This window comes from Schistocerca piceifrons, chromosome 8 (assembly GCF_021461385.2).
Source record: "Schistocerca piceifrons isolate TAMUIC-IGC-003096 chromosome 8, iqSchPice1.1, whole genome shotgun sequence".
NCBI classification, from domain to species: domain Eukaryota; kingdom Metazoa; phylum Arthropoda; class Insecta; order Orthoptera; family Acrididae; genus Schistocerca; species Schistocerca piceifrons.
Genome location: NC_060145.1, coordinates 342,857,526 through 342,870,835, shown reverse-complemented (window position 1 = coordinate 342,870,835; position 13,310 = coordinate 342,857,526). Strand labels below are relative to the sequence as shown.

Here is a 13,310-nt window from a genome sequence, read left to right as displayed (position 1 = left end):
AGTGTGGTGTAGTGTAGTTAGTGGAGAGTAATTGTTGAAGTGCAAACGATGATGATCATTATTATTATTATTATTATTATTATTATTATTATTATTATTATTATTATTTTGAGATTTGATGGTACAGATAGATGTAAACAGTTAAAATTACCTATCATTTTGCAATTATATCAATTTCTAGGATAAATACTTTCAAATTAAACACATCACAATATATTTTTATGAACAGCGTAAGATGATGTCAACAAAAGAATCATAACAAAAACACATCAACTAAAAAAAGAAAAGGAGCACGAAGAGTAAAAGTCTCAAGGAATCACTGCGCATTTACAAACAGTGAGCCTTGAGAATCCCAAAATAGGGACAGTACTTAAATGTAGAAGCCCCCCCCCCCCCCCAAATACACTAAAAAAGGAGGGAACTTTGTATATTTGCTAACTAACAAATCAATTATACATACATGCATCTCAGTTCAAAGGACACTGCATGTGAAGACAGAAGCACTACTAAGTAGAATTAAATAACATTTCTGACTAAAACAGACTGACATGAAAATAAATTAAATGTATCAATCGTGTCATGTCTAGCACTAGACCACAAAACCTGTAAAGCAGATTTGAACACTGATAGCTATAGCACTGCAAAAGTGAAGTAGCAGGAATATCTGTGTGTTCCGAACAGACTCATAAGAAAAGTCATACAATGTTGAATTTTCACATATCTTAAATTACATAAAGTTGAAAAAGTTCAGAATTATTGTCCTCAACATTGATTAGTGTTGTGTGCAATGTGACGAACCTGTATCTGATTAGGAAAGATGAATTCTTTATAACTGTGGTACACATGTGATAGTTCATCGGGGTATTGAGTACAGAGCTAGTACTGGATACAAGCACAAAGCAAGACACTCAAGATATGCAAGAAGAAAGGTCACTATTGCCAATTACATCAACAGAGACTCTCACGATACAAATGAAGCAGAAAACTCTAATAGAACTACAAAGTTCCGATAAGAGAAAACACATTAAGATTAAAATCTTCAATTCGACACAATGTACATTAGTTGAGCTAATAATGCTATTATGAACTAATAAAAAAGATAAATACAGTTATAAAAATGGCTCTGAGCACTATGGGACTTAACATCTATGGTCATCAGTCCCCTAGAACTTAGAACTACTTAAACCTAACTAACCTAAGGACAGCACACAACACCCAGTCATCACGAGGCAGAGAAAATCTCTGACCCCACCAGGAATCGAACCCTGGAACCCGGGCGTGGGAAGCAAGAACGCTACCGCACGACCACGAGCTACAGACAATACAGTTATACTATTGTTTCTTAATCTCTTTTTTCTCCTTATTCAGTACTTAACATAACAGCATTTACAGCCCATTCATCCAAGCAATCATAATTCTTTTAACAAATCCTGTTCCTATTGATGGAAAGGCATTCATAATCATTAAGTACAATTAGAATTTGCACAATTTACTTTTTTCTGTAATAGAAACAGACACCGTTTGATGAATGCTCATAGCACATTGGGATAGTGATTCAAACCAGCATCACTACTTAATTGCAAAATTGTAAAAGTATATCACATCATAAAATTTTATAAAACTGAGAAGGATAATAAGAAAGAAAAAATGAAGGAAATAAAAACAGACAATGAGTACTACTATTTTTTCTCCCTGACGGATTTGTTAATAATTTTGTACTTTTCCAGTCAACTGGACAAAATAACAAACTTCTGTCAATGCATCGAAAGATTTTTCATATCCACTGCAGTCAAAAATGTCTTTGATGTTCAGAATATGTAACAGGAAATTGACAGAAAGAAAGTGAAACCTTGTTCCATGAGAATAACAATTTCAGTAGTTAGGTAGATGTAGAAAAAATATAAAAGGCAGCCATGCCTAAATGTAAGAGAATAGAAATATCGATAATATACTTTTTATCCAAGAAATATATGTCACATGAAAGTGTGATTTCTGAACAGTTACTTGCTGCATAATAAATGGAACTGATTCATGGAAAATACTAGTTTCCTACAGTATCATAACTTGAAAATGTTTATGAGCAGAATGTAAGATTTTATTACATTCATAAAACAAAAGTACAGAAAACCACAATGAAATTGGAGAATGAAATACATCATCAGTGCAGGAGCAGGAGGGGTGAGGGACATAGGGAGGATAACTTGCTGGTCAACTATGGTACTCATCAGTAATCATCTCCTGCTCAACAATTCCAAAATTATGTAATTAAATGATATTTGTAAACAAAGATGTACGATTAACTATCCACTCTAAATTTCACATTCTTTTTTTACACTCCTGGATTCTTCTTTCTCCCATTTTGTTCATACATTTGTTCTGAATTTAATTAATTTGTCTAAGATTCCAAATTGATCAACTGCACAACTTTCTTATTATCTAATTATTCCGAAACCCACTTACAGATGTACTAATATGAATGCAAATTATTTCCAAAATTATTATTTTCTCTGTGTCAACACACACACACACACACACACACACACACACACACACACACACACACACAATCTTCTGGACTAAAAATAAGACTGTCTAGTGAACACTTTGTAAAATAAAATAGAAAAGGACGGTAGCCGAAATTATAGAATGTAAGGGAACTGGTTATAGGTTTCAATCTGCCAAAAAACTCATGAAAAGAAATCTGTTATTACAGATGCTGTGATAAACATTAAGAGTCCTCAGTGGAAAGGTTACGTTAAAATATGACATAACCTACACTAATTCATACATTTATTTCCACAGTTTCATATTGACAATGACAAAAATACAAATATTATAACTATACAGCAATCAATAAAACACTACAAAAATATTGTTTAAGGAGAAAAAAAGAATGTATGGTATACAGAACATTATCACATCCAAAATTCACAAATATGCTATAGGCCAAATGCCTACTAACTGTTTCTCAAATACCAACTAAAAGCTTTAATACATTGTAAGCAGGCCATATTCCAAAAGTTTAACAGAATATCTCACTGATACATTCAATCTAGTTTGTAACTGACAACACATATCCTGTTCAAAAGACATTCATTAATGACTAGAATGAAATTACAACAGTAATAAACGTCACACAACATTTCTCAATACGATCTACAAATCTGTGTATGCCTCAGCATACAAGTACATATTACTATTCAAAAGACTGTCATCATTCCTCAATCACTTTCAAACACTCATAAATAAGGGCTTTAAATATTTAATCTTCACATTAAACAATTCTTCTCAGTTTAAACATGTCACGAGACAACAACGGACACAAATTTGAGTCAGAAACAAGCATTTGTTCATCTTCCGAATGCATCATATCCACAAAGCTCCTGTCCAAATACATTCATTTGAATTGAAATAAATTCTGACAACAGGTCATTATCAGGGATTTTTAAAAAAGTTCTCTCTTCATTTGTGACTTTCACTTTGAAGGTATATCAGAATCTTCTATCATACTTTACATATCTATACAAGTAACTTTCAGTCAACATTGTATTACTAGGCGAAGACATCAAGTACATAAACAAAGACATTTACAAATATCACAGATTCAAAATAAGTCAACAGGGGATGAGCACACTCTTTAAATAGGCAAACAATGTACAATATTTTACATCTTTACAAGGTTAGTTAGAGAGTGTGTTCACAGCACAGGTACTTGTAACCATTAACCAACACAACAGTTCAGAATTTACCTACAGACCTTTAATTTTTATACGATTTTTCACTTACACGAAAAATATGACTTTTTATCATTATTATTATTATTATTATTAGTAATAGTAGTATTAACTATCTGGAAGAGAACGGGTGATACTAATGCTGAGCTGCAGTTGCCGAGTAGATCAACAGTAATTTTACATTATCATTCTTTGCAAGCAAACAAATATTCTCTCCTATTGCAAAAACTGGCATTGTGGTACTTCATTTAGTATATGCCATGGTACTGTCGCAAACTAAGACTTCAGCATTTTAGATGTGGCACAAAGAGGAGAGTTTTGTAGACTGGTTTGGCACTGTTTCACTGCAAACAATTTGAACAGTTTCTTATAAAAGCTGCCACTGACACACACACACACACACACACACACACACACACACACACACACACACACACACACACACACACACAATGTCCGCACAAATTGCCATAAAAAAGTTTAAATCCTTTTATCTTCATGTGAAATTCTTATCAACAAACAAATGTCTATACAAAACAATTGCAGTTACATGCTAGCATTCATAGAAACAGAATCTGTTTACAAAACTTTGCCACCTTGGAGACACATTCTGAATGTCAAGCGTCAATTTCTATGATAGTTATTATTCAGAAAGTGAGTTGAAACAATGAGCTAGATTATCAATAAATATCGGCCAGTAATTTATTAAATGACTGATGTAGACCAGTGATCTATTAATTATACATTACAATTGTGATTAAGTAGGTTTTTCAGGATAGCTTTTCAAGAATTGGTTGTCAGAAAAGTTACTGGTAATATGCAATTTGTGCCTCAGCAATTCAATCACATTTATGTGTGCAAGAATCCTGTTTAACAAACATTTGTAAGTTGAATAATGTTACTAATTCTCCAGTTTGCAACAGTCAATTACAAATTCAGATGAACATCAGAAAGAAGTAGCTGGATTCCAGTGTCCCTACTGACGACAATTACTCACAAACATAAACTTGTTCAGCACTTCACTCACAAGACATGACGACATGAGTGGCATCAACTCTGTGGCTCGGAAGCTGATCCTGCAGTCAAATTAGCACAAAATTCGCATACAGTGCAATCTGAGCTCACCCATTTCTGTGTATATGTGTAGATGTGTGCAACTTACGGCATCACTCACCACCTCCTGCAAGGGACGAGGATCGTCTCGTCGTGCTAGGTGTGAACTCTGCAGTCGCCGCAGTAGCGGTACACCATTGCGGTACTGCCGTTTGAGCGTCCAATACGCTATTAGACGCTGTATCAACTGGTTCTTTTTTGGTATGTTGACCAGTGATGCTATCTCCTGTATCCTGCATATATGGTCATGCTGTCATTAACGTCGTCATAAATTTTACAATACTAAAATCTGACTCCACGCTTTCAATAAACAAGGCAACATAATTTTACGATTTCACATTTTAAATTAAGTACAAGCCATTTTCAATATCTGTATCACAGCTTACACTCAGCAAGTTTAAATATAACAAGACACAATAATCAATTCAGAAACTTCAGCATACATAGTAGATTTAGTAGCATCACATCATAGTCAGGTGCAACAAAACTGAGCATCTGTACAGGATGTATATGCGGACAACGAAAAAAAATTCCCGGTTAAAAAAACACTTTCTCCCGGGTGAAAATGCACTTTTACCGTGTTAAGTGACAGTATACTTTTCCTCGGAACTGTAAAACTTATCAATCCTGGTAATGGTTATGGTTTTATACACTGGCATAGAATCTCTCAGCCCTTTAGAAAACGAAACTCAGAAAAAAAAGACCATGTACACTGTATATTTTCGTATTATGAAAGTATAAATTCGAATTCCACCAAACACCGCATGTTAGTTTCCAAAGCATTGAAATTGAGATTGCGATGCACTTTTGTAAGCCAGTCATAGCTCATGTCACATTATCTCACCAGCCAATACAGTAGATATTCAGGCCTTAGGACACGTGATGTAGTCAGCCAATAGCATTATCACTGTTAAGTAGCACTTACACACAAATAGGAAAAGTTAATGGTGTAAATTAATATGGATAGTGTTGCTACAAGAAAAGCAGAGCTTTCACATACAATATTGGTCTCGATGATTAATAAGCTGCAAGAGAAGCTAAACTTTCACGTATAATCTTTTTTGCGTGTGTTACACTTTAAGATACATCACACAAATGTGCCAGTAAAATTTTTGATACTGACATAAATGTCTGATCTCCCGGGCTCGAAATATTTTCTGAATGGTCATCCTCAAACAGTTGATTTTTAAATGAGAGTCAACCACTCTGTGATTTAAGAAATTCATCACACATTCTCGCACTTAGTTCATCTTGCGTAAAAAGAAATTTACTTTGAAAGTAACGCTTTTCAATCAATCATTCGCAATATTTTCCCACGACCTGTTAGAAAGAGGTTCATTTCAGCCGTTACCAGAGAGTGCCAGATAACAGGCCTCACCGCGCTTGTGCAGCTACGATGACGCAGGAATCCCATATGTCAGTACGTGTTAAACATTAAAAGATCCTGCATTATGTCATAAAAGAAACAAGACATCAGAGGAATTTCATGAACCATACTAAAATGCATAATTCGGCTTAAAGTGCACATTCTTATATCCAGATTCGATTGTAAACTTTCTTGGAGTACCATTACTGTATTATCTCATTTTTGGTTCTTTATTATGGCATAATGCTATACGTGCTAGAAGATGAAAACGTGCTCTTTTGAAATGCAGTGAACAGTTGAAGCCAGCCAATAGTGTGGAATTAAGCACTTTATTTCAAATAAAATGACTGCCTCAGTGGAAAAGGTTAATAAAGCCATATTTCTTTAGCTAACTGACAAAAATATCTTCATTGTTCCGCAAGGCGATTAATGCTGGACTGAAATTGCCGCCCGGGGCAGATACCCCGGTTTGTTCCCAGTGAATATGGCAACTTGCACGCGCCAGTAAAATTTTTCTGGGTAGCATCTTGCTACTTGCTTATACAGCTAACAGCCCCACTTCTGTAGCCAGAAGCGGGAGTAAGTACATGCGCGACTCAACTGCGCATGCGCATGGGCTCACTTGCAACTGCTCACACGAATCTAATGTAAACAGTTGTGATTTCATGCTCATCGGAGGCAATTTGTTGTTATGAAGCACTGCATAGTCTTCCTAAAGCCTTTGACAGATTTTGCTACTGGCAGACACTTGTTTGAGCACTGTGTTTTGTTGTGTACATGGCCCATTTCCTTTGCAACTTAAGTTTTATTTTAGTTTTTTCTCTCGTTCATGGTTTATTGCTGTAGTCCTTTGTTAAAGTATTATTTCTTACCAGTCAAAATCACACAAATTTAACTGAAAACTGAAAAAAAATCCTGGAATTCTAAAAAGTTTCCAGGTTTTTCCCAGTTTTCTCCTGGATGAAAAAATTTCCAGGTTTTTCCTGGATCTCCCAATTCTCCCGGGTCGTATACACCCTGTTGTAGTACTTGCATACAAAAACAATACGCAAGCAAAGTTAGCGCCGCCATGATTCGAGGTATACTGTGAGACGTAAAAGCAGTGCTGACAGTTCTTTATACAGCATGAGGAGCTTTCTGTGTGCTATAATTTGAATTTCTAGACAAATCTGATGGTGTTCGTACAACTGCTTTAGTGAGCTAATTCAAAACACTAGAGAAGGCAAGTGGATACTGCTTCTAGCAAGGTGTTGCACTGTACAGAACTGCAATGGTCAAATGAGCCTTAAGGTATTTTTATGGTTCAAATGACTACCGATACACTAACGGGTGGAAAAAAACCACCACCATCAAGCAGGACTTATGTGAAGTAAACAAAAGTTGGCAGGCATGTTTTTACATCTGAAAGATGATGCCTACACTATTATAGTGCAAATCAGATTTGCTTTAAATACGTGCTGTAACAGTCATGAGCGTTAGTTACATTTGAGACTGCACGCGGTGAGTTGACGTTAGTCAAGACGCCTTTAACGCAACAAAGACGTCATTATCAACACCTCACTAAGTGTGGCTTGTAATAAAGCTACAAGAAGCTGGGTGTTCCTTTTGCAATATTGCAAAAAGACTTGGCAGGAATGTTGTCGCTGTAGATGATTGCTGGCAGTGATGTTTACGAGAATGTACGATGCCATTTCATATGACAGCACTCTCGTGGTCATCCCGTGTACCCTGACTGTCAATTTGTATGTCAATGTGGTGATTTGAGCTGTTGTGCTACCATTCATGAAGAGAAGCCCATGGGGTGTTATCCAACAAGATAATGCTTGCTCACATACCACTGTTGTAATCCCGCATGATCTCTACAGAGTGTCAACATGTTGCCTCGGCCTAGTTGAACACCAGATATGGCTCCAATTGAGCACATATGGGATATCACCAGATGACAACTACAGTGTCATTCACAAAAAGCATTAGCTCTCTCTGTATTGACCAACCAAGTGCAAGAGGCATGGAACTCCACCCCACAACTGACTTCCAGCATCTGTACAACGCAATGCATGCACATTTTGTTGCGTTCAACATTCTGGTATTTACAACTGTCATTAACGTATCAGCATGGCACATTTGAAATGGCTTATCTTGTACTTAATTTAACCTGTGATTTATCAATATTAATCACTTAAATATGTTACCCAGACAAATGTATTTCAGCAAGTTCATTACTCTAAATTAATCACTTTTTCATGTTGCAATCTTTTTTCTCATCAGTATACTATCTTTCTATGTACATGAATATATTACATTCTAGAGCAAGTTACACCTCCTACTCAAACATGTATCTCTCTCTGCAGTAAGAGCTACCAAGTCATTGCATATGATCTATTGCAAGTTGCCACACAACAATGTGCTGACAGGACAATGCAAAAGTGAATCAAACAAATATAGCTAATTCTTTATAAATTTAAATTTAAATGACCTGCAAACATTTACATCATATAGGATTTGGAGCAGACAGAATTTAAAATATAAAAATAAAAATTTTCAGTGCTCACTCAACAATAAGAATCATGTAAATGTTACTTGGGTGTGAAACAGGTGGACAAAAACTGAGTGGTTATAACTAAACTGATGGTGTTTCGAGTGCTACAGTATGGGCTGTATACATTGTGGCACACTGAAACTTTGTAGGTATGTGCATTAAATGGCATGCTCCCCCCCCCCCCCCCCCCCCCCCATGAACCATGGACCTTGCCATTGGTGGGGAGGCCTGCATGCCTCAGCGATACAGATGGCCGTACCGTAAGTGCAACCACAACGGAGGGGTACCTGTTGAGAGGCCAGACAAACATGTGGTTCCTGAAGAGGGGCAGCAGCCTTTTCAGTAGTTGCAGGGGCAACAGTCTGGATGACTGACTGATCTGGCCTTGTAACACTAACCAAAACGGCCTTGCTGTGCTGGTACTGCGAACGGCTGAAAGCAAGGGGAAACTACAGCCGTAATTTTTCCTGAGGGCATGCAGCTTTACTGTATGGTTAAATGATGATGGCGTCCTCTTGGGTAAAATATTCCGGAGGTAAAATCATCCCCCATTCGAATCTCGTTATCAGGAGAAAGAAAACTGGTGTTCTACGGATCGGAGCGTGGAATGTTCAGATCCCTTAATCGGGCAGGTAGGTTAGAAAATTTAAAAAGGGAAATGAATAGGTTAAAGCTAGATATAGTGGGAATTAGTGAAGATCGGTGGCAGGAGGAACAAGACTTTTGGTCAGGTGAATACAGGGTTATAAATAAAAAATCAAATAGGGGTAATGCAGGAGTAGGTCTAATAATGAATAAAAAAATAGGAGTGCAGGTAAGTTACTACAAACAGCATAGTGAATGCATTATTGTGCCCTAGATAGACACGAAGCCCATGCTTACTGCAGTAGTACAAGTTTATATGCCAACTAGCTCTGCAGATGATGAAGAAATTGATGAAATGAATGATGAGATAAAAGAAATTATTCAGGTACTGAAGGGAGACGAAAATTTAATAGTCACGGGTGACTGAAATTCGAGAGTAGGAAAAGGGAGAGAAGGAAACATAGTAGGTGAATATGGATTGGGGGTAAGAAATGAAAGAGGAAGCTGTCTGGTAGAATTTTGCACAGAGCATAACTTAATCATATCTAACACTTGGTTCAAGAATCATAAAAGAAGGCTGTAAACATGGAAGAATCCTGGAGATACTAGAAGGTATCAGATAGATTATATAATGGTAAGACAGAGATTTAGGAACCAGGTTTTAAATTGTAAGACATTTCCAGGGCCAGATGTGGACTCTGGCCACAATCTATTGGTTATGAACTGTAGATTAAAACTGAAGAAACTGCAAAAAGATGAGAATTTAAGGAGATGGGAGCTGGATAAACTGACTAAACCAGAGGTTGTACAGAGTTTCAGGAAGAGCATAAGGGAACAATTGTCACGAATGGGGGAAAGAAATACAGTAGAAGAAGAATGGGTAGCTCTGAGGGACGAAGTAGTGAAGGCAGAAGAGGATAAAGTACGTAAAAAGACGAGGACTAGTAGAAATCCTTGGGTAACAGAAGAAATATTGAATTTAATTGATGAAAGGAGAAAATATAAAAATTCAGTAAATGAAACAGGCAAAAAGGAATAGAAATGTCTCAAAAATGAGATTGACAGGAAGTGCAAAATGGCTAAGCAGGGATGGCTGGAGGACAAATGTAAGGTTGTAGAGGCTTATCTCACTAGGGGTAAGATAGATACTGCCTACAGGAAAATTGAAGAGACCGTTGGAGAAAAGAGAACCACTTGTATGAATATCACAAGCTCAGATGGAAACCCAGTCCTAAGCAAAGAAGGAAAAGCAGGAAGGTGGAAGGAGTATATAGAGGGTCTATACAAGGGTGGTATAAAAAGCACTCCGTCTTCAGGCCACGAGTGGCCTACCGGAACCATCCGACCGCCGTGTCGTGGTGTACTTGAGGAAAATATTATGGAAATGGAAGAGGATGTAGACGAAGATGAAATGGGAGATACGATACTGCATGAAGAGTTTGACAGAGCACTGAAAGACCCGAGTCGAAACAAGGCCCCAGGAGTGGACAACATTCCTTTAGAACTACTGACGGCCTTGGGAGAGCCAGTCCTGACAAACTCTACCATCTGGTGAGCAAGATGCATGACACAGGCGAAATACCCTCAGACTTTAAGAAGAATATAATAATTCCAATCCCAAAGAAAGCAGGTGTTGACAAATGTGAAAATTACCGAACTATCAGTTTAATACGTCACAGCTGCAAAATACTAACGCAAATTCTTTACAGACGAATGGAAAAACTGGTAGAAGCCGACCTCGGGGAAGATCAGTTTGGATTCCATAGAAATGTTGGAACACGTGAGGCAATACTGACCCTACGGCTTTAGAAGCTTAGAAGAAGGCAAACCTACGTTTCTAGCATTTGTAGACATAGCTTTTGACAGTGTTGACTGGAATACTCTCTTTCAAATTCTAAAGGTGGCAAGGGTAAAATACAGGGAGCGAAAGGCTATTTACAATTTGTACAGAAACCAGATGGCAGTTATATGAGTCGAGGGGCATGAAAGGGAAGCAGTGGTTGGGAAAGGAGTGAGACAGGGTTGTAGTCTCTCCCCGATGTTGTTCAATCTGTATATTGAACAAGCAGTAAAGGAAACAAAAGAAATATTCAGAGTAGGTATTAAAATCCATGGAGAAGAAATAAAATCTTTGAGGTTCGCCGATGACACTGTAATTCTATCAGAGACAGCAAAGGACTTGGAAGAGCAGTTGAACGGAATTGACAGTGTCTTTAGAGGAGGATATAAGATGAACATCAATGAAAGCAAAACGAGGATAATGGAATGTAGTCGAATCAAGTCGGGTGATGCTGAGGGATTAGATTAGGAAATGAGACACTTAAAGTAGTAAAGGAGTTTTGCTATTTGGGGAGCAAAATAACTGATGATGGTCGAAGTAGAGAGGATATAAAATGTAGACTGGCAATGGCAAGGAAAGCGTTTCTGAAGAAGAGAAATTTGTTAACATCGAGTATAGATTTAAGTGTCAGGAAGTCATTTCTGAAAGTATTTGTTTGGAGTGTAGCCGTGTATGGAAGTGAAACATGGACGATAAATAATTTGGACAAGAAGAGAACAGAAGCTTTTGAAATGTGGTACTATAAAAGAATGCTGAAGATTAGATGGGTAGATCACATAACTAATGAGGAGGTATTGAATAGAATTGGGTAGAAGAGGAGTTTGTGGCACAACTTGACAAGAAGAAGGGACCGGTTAGTAGGACATGTTCTCAGGCATCAAGGGATCACAAATTTAGCATTGGAGGGCAGCATGGAGCGTAAAAATCGTAGAGGGAGACCAAGAGACGAATACACTAAGCAGATTCAGAAGGATGTAGGTTGCAGTAAGTACTGGGAGATGAAGAAGCTTGCACAGGATAGAGTAGTGTGGAGCGCTGCATCAAGCCAGTCTCAGGACTGAAGACCACAACAACAACAACATGGAGCATGATGGGGGAAAAAAATTAGTCCCATTTGCTGCAACTGGGTGAAAATATGGCAATGTAGGCAGCCAGAAAGTGAAATGTTTAGTTTTTGATGTAATTATGATGTTTGTCATTTGGCAACATGTGTTGATTCCTTCTGTGAAGTGAATGTTGGTGTAATAGCTATTGAGAAAAAAGACTGTACACTGCTGGTAAAACTGTTTTATCAGGACGGTAGCAATATTAGCACTGCACTGAGATATGATGTTGACAGAAACAACAGCAAAGTCAATAAATGGGCTAAAGAATATGATCATTAAATCTGAAGAAACAGTTGAATAAGGTGGGGCAGCAAGTACATGGAGGTGACCCACAACCATGGCACTTGTTGAAGTTGCTATAACTACACTTTATGCTCAAAACTATCTGGACACCTGGCAGAAAGTGACTTACAAGTTCGTGGCACTCTCCATTGGTAATGCTGCAATGACACCTTCCACTCTCGCAGGTATACCTTCAATCAGTTGCTGGAAAGTTTCTCGGGGAACGGCAACCCATTTTTCATGGAGTGCTGCACTCAGCAGAGGTATCGATGTCGATTGGTGAGGCCTGGCACGAAGCCGGCATTCCAAAACATCCCAAATGAGTTCCTTAGGGTTCAGGTCAGGACTCTGTGCAGGCCAGTCCATTAAGGGGATGTTATCATGTAACTACTCTGCCACATATTGTGTATTATGAACAGGTGCTCAATTGTGTTGAAAGATGCAATTGCCATGCTCAAATTGCTCTTCAACAGTCAGAAGCAAGAAGGTGCTTAAGACATCAGTGTAGGCCTGTGCTGTGACAGTGCCATGCAAAACAACAAAGGGTGCAAGCCCCTCCATGAAAAACACGACCACACCACAACATAACCGCTGCCGAATTTTACTGTTGGCACCACACACACTGGCAGACGACGTTCACCAGGCATTCGCCATACTCACACCCTCCTATTGGATCGCCACATTATGTACCACGATTTGTCACTCAGCAGAACATTTTTCCACTGTTCAATGGTCCAATGTTTAC

At 37.8% G+C, this 13,310-nt stretch overlaps 1 protein-coding gene across 2 annotated transcripts in view; it reads right to left on the bottom strand.

Annotated features, from left to right (window-relative positions):
* LOC124711221 (peregrin) overlaps nt 1–13,310 on the bottom strand; it is a 256,431-nt gene that overhangs the window by 181,512 nt on the left and 61,609 nt on the right. Inside the window, exon 9 of one of the 2 annotated variants that reach the window (XM_047241178.1) lies at nt 4,897–5,080. In XM_047241178.1, the coding sequence (XP_047097134.1) occupies nt 4,897–5,080 (184 nt within the window). The remainder of the gene's footprint in view (nt 1–4,896; nt 5,081–13,310) is intronic. The other variant, XM_047241180.1, reaches the window with a different exon arrangement.